We start from the raw sequence: 12,531 nt of genomic DNA, 5'->3' as shown, positions 1-12,531 counted from the left end.
GCCTTTTAGGGAACATGAGGCTAGCGGCCGATTCGAAGCTGGCACAATTGGGACGAGTGGGGAACAGAGGATATGTGCTCCCATCTTCTAGTTTCCCCGCCCAGATTTCCGTTTCTCAATCCTCTCGCAAAGCCTGGCCCTCTCCGCGTCAGCCGTTTCCATCTTGCTAGAAGCGTCAATATATCCCGTCGTCATGTTCATACAGAGCAAGATCTTGGATGCTGTAAGTTTCTCTGACACTCTTTACAAAGGTCGGCAAGATCCCTGATGCCTTATCTAGTTTATTTTGGTCTATGTTCTCTGGTTCTGGTTCAGAAAGGCTGCTGCGCTCCCGTCGCAAGTCGTTCATTCTTCGGAAGATGGGTTGCTAGGGCTGAATATTGTCGCCAATCCTCCGAATCCATCGATAGAGTACCCGAATCCTTCGGATCATTTCTCCTTTCAGATCCCTAACACTTGGTTGTAGCATAGTCGCCGTCCACGGAATGGACGGCCACTGGCGAAGATCGTGGACCGCTGAGAACGGCGTTTTCTGGCTCCAGGATCTCCTGCCCGACTTGGTCCCAGATGCCCGGATCTACTCATTCAGCTATGACTCCCGAACTCGAGGAAGCGAGACGCCACTGACACTAGACATCGCCGACCATGGGAAGGAACTTTTGACGGACCTCACAATTGCGCGACATCTCACGAAGGCAAGTCAACCTGGGTGGTTTGCGTGCAGTCCAAGGGACGTTGATACAGGCTTTAACATCGGCGCAGACAGAAAAAATTCCCATCATCTTTCTCGGGCACAGCTTAGGAGGGCTCGTCATCAAGAGTGTAAGACATAGGCACCTGTCGCTTTCATTAATTTCCCTGCACTACAAGCATATAGTTTACTGGCTAAAATGCATCAGGCCCTATTGCACTCCGATATGGCCCGCGTAGGCCATCTGGAGAGCCAAATGTCTATCAAACTGTCGACTCACGCGGTCCTCTTCTTGGGTACACCCCATCAAGGCGGCCAGGGCGTATCGATTGCCGAGATTGTAACCAAGTTGATGGCTACTTTCACGTACACTAACAAAAGGCTGATTGAGCAAATCAAACCGAACTCGGAATGGCTCCAGGATTTTCAATCAAGATATAATGCCATAAGTCAGGAATTCAAGACCGTCTTCTTCTACGAAACCAAGCCGATGTCGGTACCGGTACTGGGGCGTCTACTCGTATGGTTTTTCCTTCACAATTTCTGGTCTCTCATACATTTTCCTTGGTAAAGATTGGAAACAGCAACCCGGACGTGGAATGCTAACACCTCTCGCATTTCATAGATAGTGCCCCGATCCTCTGCCGTTGTGTTCGGGGCTACCAATGCTGAGGAGGTAGCACTTGCTGCTGATCATTCCACAATGGCCAAATTCACCAGCCTCCAGGATCGAAACTTCAGAAAAGTTGGAGACAGAATCGTTTTGCTCTTCAGATCTGCTGGATTGGCTACAATGGGAAATTGGGCCAGATGGGAAGTAGAAAAGAGTGAGTCGGCTCCGGCATGGGAAACCATTGGGTCTGATTTCGTCCTCGTGGTGTAGTAGCGGACTAACATAGATTCCAGCATACCAACTGGACTCGCATACGGTAAAATCCACGGGCAAAACCTCGAGAGAATTCAATGTCGGCGTTACCATTGCTGGTGGCTGGAACGATCATTTCACAGGACGTCAGAAAACCTTACTGCATCTGGATGACATCCTTAGACCAGTATCGAATCGCAGTGCTCTCAAAATAGTTGTCATTTACGGACCTGGAGGTGTGGGAAAAACACAAGTGGCGCTAGAGTACGCTAATAGACACCAAGACGACTTTGCCTCGATCTTCTGGATTGATGGAAATCGCAAAGACACGGTCGATACCAGCATCAGAAAATTTCTCGAGGACATCACGAACCACTACCGTAGCCACGATCTGGTTGAAAGCCCTCGCTACAAGCTTCTCAGCGACACCATTGAGAGTTTGAACAAGAGAAGAAATCCCGCAAAGGACTCTCCCTCAACATCTCCTCCCCCCGAGTTGGTGGCGAAGGACGCATTTTTTAAATGGCTATCCTTCGAAGAGAACCGGTCGTGGCTTCTAATTATTGACAACTTGGATGACCTGGAAAGTGTCAAGTTGCGTGATCTACTGCCGACAACCACCTGGGGCACCATTCTCGTTACCAGTAGAAGAGCGGATCTTGCCGTCAACTGGGAGTCGATTCAACTACTTGAGATGGAGCACGATGAAGCATTTTCTCTTTTGGAAGAATGTAGCGGGTTGACTTTGGTCCATGGAACAGCAGGTAAGAGACCGAGAAGAAAAACAACGAGGCTTTTCAGAGTGTGACTGACAAGTCCGAAGAGTGGCGAAGCGCTACCACGTTGATCGAGCGACTCGGATATCTACCACTTGCGATTTCACAAGCCGGGGCACATATAGCTATCCACCACTACGATACGCCTTTCGAAACATATTTAGCCCTTTACCTCAAACACCCTCGAGAGCTTCTTAACGAAAGGACTGCACAGTCAAGTTGGGATGCGAGACAAGACACGGTACTGACCACGTGGGAGATTTCCTATAGTGCGATACAGATGACAATGCCCGAAGCCGCCGAGATTCTGGTTCTCAGTGGTTTTCTCTCGCCAGAGAGTATAGACCCCAACTTTTTCCTGGTGGGAAGCTCTTACTCTGGTCAGTCCTTTCAAACTGCCGATGTGGAAATTGCAACCAATCCCAAGCTGACGTGGAACCTTACGACTGAAGAGATCCAGATCCGCCAGGCGTTTGGGATTCTCTTGAGATTCTCCATGCTACGAAAATCGGCTGGACGAAAGAGCTTCTCCATGCACCCGTTGATTCATTTGTGGGTCAGAACTCGAATGAGCTCCGAGGAACACACTGCAAAACTACGAGCCGCCCTCGTCATTGTCTATCAATGCCCCAAGTACATGAGATGGAAGAAGTCTCACATAGCACATCTAGCGGCATTGATTCGTCAGACAAATTCACATTCTTGCCATGGTCTGCCAGAAGATCGTGTAGCGCTGAGGCTCAACAATCAAAAGGCCACTCTGGTTTATCCGATCCAGCTCGACGTCTGGCAGAGACCGGGCGGCTGGATCCTTTGGCTAAACGGCATTGTAACAGAATTCATATCTTGGGCCTATGAGAAGGCATTTCCCGGTGTCTCGTCGTTAGAGGACTGGAAAATTGTCTACTTATTGTGCGGAGAAAACGATGACACCGAGTGCTACAAATGGGTTCTTTGTATCGCCATGAACAACTATCCGGCCAAGCATCCGCTTGTACTGGAAATCATTGGGAATTATGCATGGTCTCTTATCCCAGATTCATACCGTCTATCTGAAGCTTGGTATGCATGGCTGGTAAAGGCGCGTACCCAAGTAGTCGGACCAAAGCATCCCGCTACAGCCGGTGCGTGGTTGGGCCTTGGTTCGGCAACGGAAGACTGTGACGAGGCAGTGGGATATATGCTATATGGCCATAAACTCAGGTCTGAGAAACTGGGCGAGGACGATGTTCTGACCCGGAACGCGCGGCAACGTATCACAGAAGTGGTTGAATACTGCTTCCGTGACAGTCACCGTTCGAACCACGCCAGCAATCTCCTGCAGGCTTTCACACCAATACACGAAACAATGCCTGAAACAAGGTTACAATCCGTTTACATCGGATTGAAATTAATTTTCGCTAGACGACCAACGTACCTACTGCATAAGGTCGCCCAAGAGATCCTGCAGAACGGCCAGACTCCCGCAGCTTTAGCATCCTTTCTTGGTATGCTGATTGGATGGGATCGCATTCACTCTTGGCCGTTGTTGTTGAGAGAGATGACCGTTTTCATTGATGGGGACTTCAATACATCAGCTCAGGACGACATCGCACGGGAGCTACAACAAGTTCGGCAAAGATCATTGATGGGACCGGTCGACGATGGACTTAGGGCAACCGAACGAGTGTGCCTGGCCGGGGTGATTGCAACATATCTTACACTTTGGGCCGTCACACAGAATCAGCCGAGAGAATTCGCCGAGAGATGGCTGTATGCCTTGTTTTCACATCCGGATCCGGTGGAGGGGTCTTCTGGAGTGGAGTGGCACGAGGCCTGCGACTGGTCTGACAACAAAACCGACATACCGGACCTGGATAACCTCGACAGCTGGCCTTTTCCCGATTTTGAGCACGACCGCGCATTCTGGTACATCTCGTCCAGTGCCATGGAGCAACTCTATGGCTTGCACACGCAAGACTGGGTTGAGGAGAAGGCATGGTGGGGCCCAGAACCAGTTACACGGGGATACAATGTGGACGTCGTCGCTGAACTCTTCCTCCGGCCCGGTATGAAGAGGGAAGCCAGCCTGAACGTCGAATTCGCCCACTTTCTCATGCTGTCTGGGAGACACCCTGCCGAGCACCAATCCCGGATGGTGGAGGCCTTGGACTACTGGGACCGCGAAGGACAACGCTGCCCCGGAATGGTCTTGCGGGAGGCGCTCGGCGAATCGGTGTACGGGGACGTCGCGCGAGCAGGGCCGGACACAACATGTTTTGCGGGCGTTCAGGTATGGTATATGTGCCCTGCCGTGGTTTGAGAGGGTACAGTGACGATACAAGTCTGTGAAAGGAGCTGCCTGAAGCACACGTTGCGTAGAGCATGCGGCTATTCGTAATTCCCCCCCTCCCGGATGCTGATATCGAAGCCGGGAGGTTATGTTTCCTGAATGCCACTTGCCGAAGTTATTGGAAAAGCCAGAGGGGCGAGAAAATCTGTCTTATTTGCGTACATTAATCTCATAGACAACGACCAAGCCGGAAACATTCCCCTCCCTCGCCTCTCTAGTGATGCGACCAGCACACTTCGTTATGCCCCATCCAGGCGAGGCCATGGCAAGGCCAGGGCAAAGGTCTCGACGACAAATTGTACCATGCACCAAAAGAAAACAACATTCATCCGTAGTCTTGGATAACTGTGTGGCCTGAGAGGGTTGAACGGCTACGTCTTGGAGGTATGGCTAGCCATCACCACGTCTGGGGACGTGCAATGCCAACGGTGTAAGCGCTCGGAAGTGCCCTATCAAAACGTACCCAGTTTTCACTATAAACCTCCAAGAAGACCATTACTCACGCCACATACAGTGATCATCCCGCCAGCATCTATCATATTCTGCAGAGGTTATTCACCTCGCCTCCAAACCATATCTTGCGCCCTGCATACTGCAAGACGGGACAGAGTCCACCTCCAAGCCTCACCCACATTGCTGCTGGGACAATTCTCTCGGCGAACTACCACGGATCAGGGTGTTTGAATTGACGTCTTTCTGGCGATGGCCGAGTGACTGCTCAAACCCCAGCCTCTTTCATCACCTTCTACTGAGGCACATCTCTGCATGGAGATCGTCAATCTCGGACATGGTTCTAGACGGATTCAGCAGACATAACCCCTATTTAGGACCGATATGGATACTTGTCTCGTCTTCGCGGTGTTATACGTTTGCATGACCCACAGGATTAAGGGGCGACGAGTGTAAAAAACCATCACATTTACAACTTTCCCTTGAGGCGATTAGTGAACATCAGAGGACGATGTGGTCAACGGGAAGGAAAAGATCACCCTACCCTCTTTGACATAAGGCTGCCTAGATCTCAAGACATCTGGCTAGACTGTAAGACGGAATATTTATCAACTTCGATCAGCTCATCATTATTAACCTTTTTTTTTTTTTTTTTTTTGAGAACAGTCTCTCACGGATCCACGTCCAAATAGGACGGCCTGGTATGACTGCCTTTTTTCTGTACATCGGCCCTTGTAGATGCTTGCTTATCTATAACAGCAGATTCAACAGTTGTACGACGTCAAAGGGGTTATCTTTCCTTGTGCTGGCTACATCATCTACGGATGTTTACTAGCAGAAAGGATTAGGCTAAGTCATCTACGATAACTTATATCTTTCCTGTAACTAATAAGTACTTTGTAGGGGATGCAGTAGTGCTCAAATCCTGAATCAGGTTGTGACACATAGCTTGAGCCTCAACATATAAAGCTCCGTATCGAGTAACCACCTGTAGAAGTTATATTCCCATGAACTACAGCCTCTAACCTACTTTTTCAAATCAAGGACTTTACACATTTTAGACTTTATGGCTGGTTACGAGCTGTTATATATACTGAACATTAAGTACACATAATCAAAGTAACTTGTTTTTCTGTTAATTCTCTTATTATTTAAAACTCTACGTGGATTTCGCCCTTGGCACCTGGCTGTGTATTGGTCACGCTTTAACTTCTAAAGCAACCGTTTTTTAAATACGACGAGACCGAGGAAGCAAATGACACCGGCTACGTACGACACACCAGCAAAGATGATCAGCCCAAAATAAGCGCCATCAGATTGTGCGAGTATCTTGCCGGCAATCGGCACGCCGGTCAACGCCCTGGCTTCAGGTTAGTCTCATCCACGGTTCCCCAGCACAGCATAGCACAGCGGAATTGCAGCTTACCCAAGGCTTACAACGGTATACACCGTCGAGTAGTAGCGTCCGTAGTCATGCGTGGAGCAGAACTCGCCCACGCAGACAGGCACGAGGCTGATATTGCTGCCGCTGGCGAAGCCGAACACGACAGAGAAGACAATGACGGCGACGACGTTGCCGTTGGCCGGCAGCCAGATGGCGAGCATGGCGACGATGCACAGCAGGTTCGTCACGATCATGGTCTTCATCCGCCCGAACCTGTCCGCCACGAGACCCGGTAGCCACCTCCCGGGGAACGAGCCGGCGTTGAGGAAGACAACCATCAGGTACGAGAGCCGCTCGCTGATGCCGTTCGCCAGGGCGTACGACGCGATGTACTCCAGCCCGACAAAGAAGCCCCATTCGATGAAAAAGACCCCCAGCGTCATCAGATTGACGGCCGGGTGCAAGAGAATGCGGAAGTCCGGGAATATGTTCTTCGTGGCCGCGTGATGCCTGCGGAAGCCCGGTCTCGGTCGCAGCAGGATGCAGCCCACGAGTAACAGGCAGACCGTGACGAGGCCGATGACACGGGTTGTCCAGGCGAAGCCAATGTCGTCGCCCAACGCGTCGAGAATAAGGGGGAAGACGACACCACCAAGACTGCCCCCCGACATAGCCAGGCCCGTCGCTGCTCCCCTCTTTCTCTGGAAGTACTGGCCGATGACGGCGACGGGCACCACGAAGACGATAGAGGTAGCAAGCCCTGCGACGACGCCTATGACAAGGACAAAGTGCCAATACTCTCGACAGTACCCGAGGGAGATAAAAGCCGCGACGTACAGCGCCAGGCTGGTGACCATGAGCCACGCCGGCCCGTACACGTCGAGGACGGGCCCGATCTGGATGCCGCAGAAGAAGACCATGAAGTTGAAGAGGCCAAAGATCCAGGCGAGGGTCCCGTGGTCCAGGTCCCGCAGCTGGTGGCTGGCGATCCAGGACTGATAGACGCCGATGCTGTTCATGAGGCCGAGCCCGCCCATGATGGCGCAGAAGGCCCCGAGGACGACCAGGTACGCGGCTCGTCCGCCCTCGGGGTAGTACTCCTCTGGCGACGTGCTGAGCTGGCCGGGGTCATCTGTGGATGTGTATGCATCGTCGTGGGTTTGTGCTGCTTGAAAGGGGCTGTTTGCCTCTCGCGTGCCTTTTTCCGTCTGCTGGGCATTCCCAGATGGTCAGCGTTGCCTGGAGTGTAAGCTTTGGTGTGGAAACAGACCTACCGCGGTCTGTGACTGGAAACAACAAAACATTTTTTTTCCGTGGGACCAAAGTCACCCAAGCTGGTTTTGAGGAAGAAAGAAATCAGGGTCCAAGGTTCGGTTTTGAAGAAGAGGATGGCGTATCAATGGCTCTTAAGAAACGAAGTTTGAGTGTCGAGACGAAGGAACAAGGTAAACAGAGCAAGACAATAGTTTCTCTTCTTCTGAGAGCAGGTAAGAAATAAGACGGCCACTTACAATGATTCAATGGGTAGGTGTTATGTGAATATCCCACCGAGCCCTCTTCGGCGAAACCATTGACTGCAGTTGGCCGATCCAATGATGTTGACAACACTTTTGCCCCCTTCAGAACTCGGCCAAAGTAGATGACTAAGTGTCTGATGCCCAGCGAAAAGGTTGAAACCTTTCGCCGACTCAGACTCACTCCACCGACAAAGTTCGCCGAAACGTGGTAGTCTAAGCGTTGCTTGTCTTCGCATCTTTGACTTTCATCGAGTCATTGACCCAACGACGCGCCAGTCAAATAGCCGTCCCCCCGTCCGTCCGCCGGCCAAAGACGCCGGCGAATCTACAATTAGCGGAGCTGAACGTCGTGTGAGCTCGGTAACTAACACACACTTCGGCGAACCCCCTCTCCCCCCTGCCCTTCCCAGCAGCGACTCGAGAGTCGAGGACATTGGATAGTTACGGCGATGTCTTCGACGGTCCTGCCACACGACCCTGTCACGAAGACTCCCCGGCAATACCGGTCGCGGAAACGGCAGAGACCATGCGACCGTTGCCGAAGCATGAAACTCAAATGCCAGCAGGAGGAGAACCAGATGGCCTGCCGGCGATGTAAGCAGAGCCAGCTGGACTGCACGTTTACCGGCAAACCACGCAAGCGGACACCGGCCAAGCCGCTGAACCGCCCGGAAGCGTGGCGTGAAGCCAGCCCTCCAACAACCGGCCGTACCGACCTGTCGTTTCCCACTCGGGCCTCACGCTCGGCGGCCTCTCCAACGGAAAAGACGCCGGTCCCGGCAGCACAGCACCCGCTCGAGCCGAACCAGACCGCCCGCGAACCGTTCTCGGAAGCCCTGGAGACCAACACTCCGTTCGCCGGCCTGCCCCAAGCCCGTCCCGCGACGCAAATCTCGCAGAGCCTCGACCAGATGCGGGGGTGCAGCGCGATGCTCCTCGGGGGGTCTTCCGGCCTGGATCCCTGGCTGCTGCGGCACCTCCGCTTCGACGAGCTCGGCCTGCAGAGTTTCTATAAGTACCACGTCCGCAACGCGGGCGGCGTGCCCACTTTCGACAAGATTCCCGTCCACTTCATCCTCACGTCTGACGAGGTGGCTGCGGAGGCGTCTGTTGAGGTCCCAGGGTCCGAAACCAGGGACCTGCGTCGTCAGCTTGAGCTGCTTATTCCGCCGTTTGTTGGCGTTCGTTTGATGAGACTGTGAGTGTGATGCTCTTCTTGGAGTAAATGCCGATGCTCATAATTATATACACCAGCTTTCATCAACATGTTTTCCCGACGCTCCCAGTCGTGTCCAGAAAATGCCTCGGACTAACGTCGATGGAGAAACTCCCGGAAGTTGAGACCCTCAACAGCATACCGACGCATCTCTTGGCCGCGGTATACGGCTCGGCCCTTCCCTTCACATCGGCCGACGAGCACCTTGTGGTGCCCCTCATGCACGAAAGAGTACCCTGCGGCGAAGTCTGGCGAATCGCCCAGAAGTCCTTTCTCCAGGATCTACAGAGGCCACATCTTTCGGTCCTGCAAGCCATGCTCCTATATCTTCACAGGACGAAGGAGGACTCGAAGCAGTATGCCGCGACAGACACTGCCGCCCTGTGGCCCTTGATGGGGACCATGGTCGGCCTGGCCCATAACCTCGGGCTGCACCTGGAGTGCAGGATGATGGGCATCCCGGCTTACGAGAAGAGACTCCGGCGGAGGCTGTGGTGGGCAGTCTACATCGAAGACAAGTTCTTTTCGTTGCTGGGCGGCCGGCCTCCGTACATCCAACAAGGAGAATGGGACGTCAGCCAGCTGGACTCTGCTGATTTCGTCCTTCGTTCCGAAGTCGAGCACCCGCTGCCGTGGCATAGGATGCCATTCGTGCACATGGCCAACTTGGCACTCATCGCGGACTCTCTCCAGCGCAGTCTATAGTACGTCACAAGATCTTGTTTTTTTGGTTGTAAAAACACTGAGATTTTTCAAGACTAACCCCTCGCAGCTCCCTACAGTCATGTCAGAAGCTGGCAGAGGACCTCACGGGATCGATCCAGGCGGCTCGAACGGCGTTCGACGCCCTCAACATATGGCGGGCCAACATCCCGGGCCTCGAACACATCCTTGAGGAAACCAACGTGACGAAGCCGGCCTTGGACAACGATCCGTCGTCCGTGCAATTCGCCTATTTGATCCTCGTCACGTACGTCTGGCGGGCCGTACTCCGCCCTACCGTCCGCTCTCAACCGCCGCCGCCCATCATAGATGTCGACCAGGAGGAGCAGCCGGCGGAGGGGACGAGCCTTTCGCTTGAAGACTTTAGCTGGGAAATTGGTGACCTCTGCGACATCTCCTTGGACCTTGGCGACGGCGGCGTCGAGGTCCACGATGCAACCATCATCGAGCTTTATCAAGGCGCCCTGGCGTGGGCCAAATGCCTTGTGGGTTTCGTGTTCAAGCTGTCGTCCAGACAAATGGGCGAGTTCTGGCACTCTTGTAAGTCGCAATAAGACGAGACGAAGGCAAACCTCAACGACTGACGTTGCTACCTACAGGGTCACAGCTAAGCTTCGTCGCGGCGTCGAGCTTCATCGTGATGTTGGTCGTGCAGGCGCCGAGCCCGGATGGCGCACGCAGGAGCAAGGACATCCTCGACAACTGGCGGCGTCTGCTCCGAGACCAGAGCAGGGCGTTCCCGATCTTGGGCCTCTCCTTCTCGCAGCTGAGCGAGTTCTACCGAGTCGGGCTCTCCACGGCGTTCTGCTTGCCTTTGCACGTCCAAGAGGCCATTGAAGGTGGGAACAATGGTTGAAGAACGCAATGCAAATGTATCAAGGTTCAATTTCTTCAGAATTTGAGGCCTACTATTTCATGTGATAATAGATAGACTGGCATTAGGTCACACTCCACAGAACATATGCGGTGCGTTAGGTTAAAAGCAGACGAGGACTGTCTATCTAGACCCCCCAAACTAGTAGTGACGTAGAACCCTCAAAAACCAGCACTTTTAACTCTTGACAATCACCAGGATTCGCAGCTGAGGCCTTCTTGTTTGCAGGGATAGTAAGGCTTAACCTATCAAACAGATGTAAGCAGGTGTCCAAGGAGCCTTCACAGTTTCAAACACTCACAATGGCTGGATGCTCTGGCCACGGCGTTCCGTGTACATTCAACTCATCAAAGTCCTTTGGCGGGTTCTCCAGAATGGTGTCCATAAGGTACTTGGTGCAGTGGATGGTGTGGGTGTAGTTGAAGGGCGGGTCGTAGCCCAGGGTGATCCAGAGATGCGTCTGCCGCAAGGTGTACATGCAGTGGAAGGTGTGCTCCCTCCTCGACACCCAGCCGGCGGTCAAGACCTCGGTCGTGGGCGGTATCTCGTGCTTGCCGCCCTTGTCGTAGTACCGGTGCCAGGGCCCTTCGGCGTGGAACTCGTTGACCAGGGCGACGTTGTCCTTGTGCATCGTCGGCTCCTTGGGCCACCACTTGAACGACATGGTGTCGAACTCGCAGTTCCGCTCGCGGGCGATCTGGGGTAGGGCGCCGTTCGGGGCGCAGACGTAGCCCGACATGTCCATCTCCTTCGGGCATGTCTCGCACGAGGGGAAGAAGGCGAGGTAGGAGAGGATGAGGTAAACGAGGACGGGCGGGACGACGAGGGACCACGACTTCCAGGCCGGGTCGATGGATCGCCACAACAGGTTTTTCTTTACGTTGACGGCCCCGGACTCCTGGTCGACCGATGGTGCCCTAGAGGAGCCTTCTTGGCAGGAATCGTCCTCGGCCTCATCCTTGAGAAGCGAGTGCTTCTCTTCGTGTCTGTTCGAACTCGATGGCATGATGAGTAGGTTGTGTGGGTGGAAAACGACTCTAGAGATGACGATCGAAGGGTTACGGCACAGGACAGAGGGCGGTACTGCTCAGAATGGTAACCTCGACACGAAAGCGTATGTACAGTTGAAGAAACACCCTAATGTTTCTTGCTCAGCTGCATTTCATGGCGTGTCGAGACTCGAAAGCGCCTTTTCGCAAATAAACGAGGCCGATGCAGCGCATACGCTGTCGAGACTGCTGAGATCAGCTGCCTGTAGATCTCGATTCAACAGCACAAGCAAGCAAAACCCTCTGTCTTTTGCTTAACCAAATGGGGAGAGGGATTGAACAGCTGTGCCGGCTAGCAGTCACGCATCCACGAGTGCCATTTGATTATCTATTGCGGGGGCGGACCGACGTCACAGTCCGGCCCCGGACCGATGCTCTCTTCCCGGACCGAACCACATCGACGTAGCACTGTCACCAGCTTCACAGAACACTGCCGGCCGAAACAAGATTCCAAGAAGAAAAAACACAAGAAGAAAAAAAAAAAAAAACAAGCAAGACAATTTGTCGCACTATTACTAGCTTCGAGTGGCAGGCTGGACCGGGACGAGCCGGTAGAGTTTTGGACCAGACTTGATTTGATGTTAAGCACTTATAGACCACTTTGAGATAAAAAAAAGTGCAGGATTTGCGCGTTCCACATTGGGATCTTTTCAT

General features: G+C 53.1%; 4 protein-coding genes across 4 annotated transcripts; 2 read left to right on the top strand and 2 right to left on the bottom strand.

Moving 5' to 3' along the window:
- The first annotated feature begins 122 nt into the window (after window positions 1-122).
- CDEST_15008 (Putative P-loop containing nucleoside triphosphate hydrolase, alpha/Beta hydrolase) lies at window positions 123-4,635 on the top strand. The gene is made up of 9 exons (XM_062931164.1): window positions 123-223; window positions 281-411; window positions 467-695; window positions 763-822; window positions 900-1,211; window positions 1,317-1,518; window positions 1,598-2,320; window positions 2,380-2,712; window positions 2,785-4,635. Exons 1-9 carry the CDS (start codon window positions 194-196, stop codon window positions 4,632-4,634), a joined length of 3,870 nt encoding a protein of 1,289 aa, XP_062787215.1. The 5' UTR covers window positions 123-193; the 3' UTR covers window position 4,635.
- Window positions 4,636-6,326: 1,691 nt separating this feature from the next.
- Window positions 6,327-7,802, bottom strand: CDEST_15007 (Putative major facilitator superfamily, MFS transporter superfamily; the record flags this gene model as incomplete). The annotated part of the gene is made up of 3 exons (XM_062931163.1): window positions 6,327-6,474; window positions 6,541-7,706; window positions 7,773-7,802. 3 exons carry the CDS (start codon window positions 7,800-7,802, stop codon window positions 6,327-6,329), a joined length of 1,344 nt encoding a protein of 447 aa, XP_062787214.1.
- A 662-nt stretch (window positions 7,803-8,464) lies between these two features.
- CDEST_15006 (uncharacterized protein) lies at window positions 8,465-10,810 on the top strand (the record flags this gene model as incomplete). The annotated part of the gene is made up of 4 exons (XM_062931162.1): window positions 8,465-9,213; window positions 9,270-9,935; window positions 10,004-10,494; window positions 10,554-10,810. The coding sequence occupies 4 exons, from the start codon at window positions 8,465-8,467 to the stop codon at window positions 10,808-10,810; spliced, it is 2,163 nt and encodes a 720-aa protein (XP_062787213.1).
- Window positions 10,811-10,831: 21 nt separating this feature from the next.
- CDEST_15005 (uncharacterized protein) lies at window positions 10,832-12,152 on the bottom strand. The gene is made up of 2 exons (XM_062931161.1): window positions 11,130-12,152; window positions 10,832-11,073 (listed from the first exon to the last, which is right to left on the bottom strand). The coding sequence occupies exons 1-2, from the start codon at window positions 11,832-11,834 to the stop codon at window positions 11,020-11,022; spliced, it is 759 nt and encodes a 252-aa protein (XP_062787212.1). The 5' UTR covers window positions 11,835-12,152; the 3' UTR covers window positions 10,832-11,019.
- Between the last annotated feature and the right edge of the window lie 379 nt (window positions 12,153-12,531).

Source organism: Colletotrichum destructivum, chromosome 10, assembly GCF_034447905.1.
Source record: "Colletotrichum destructivum chromosome 10, complete sequence".
Lineage (NCBI taxonomy): Eukaryota > Fungi > Ascomycota > Sordariomycetes > Glomerellales > Glomerellaceae > Colletotrichum > Colletotrichum destructivum.
This window is presented reverse-complemented; position numbering and strand designations above follow the sequence as displayed.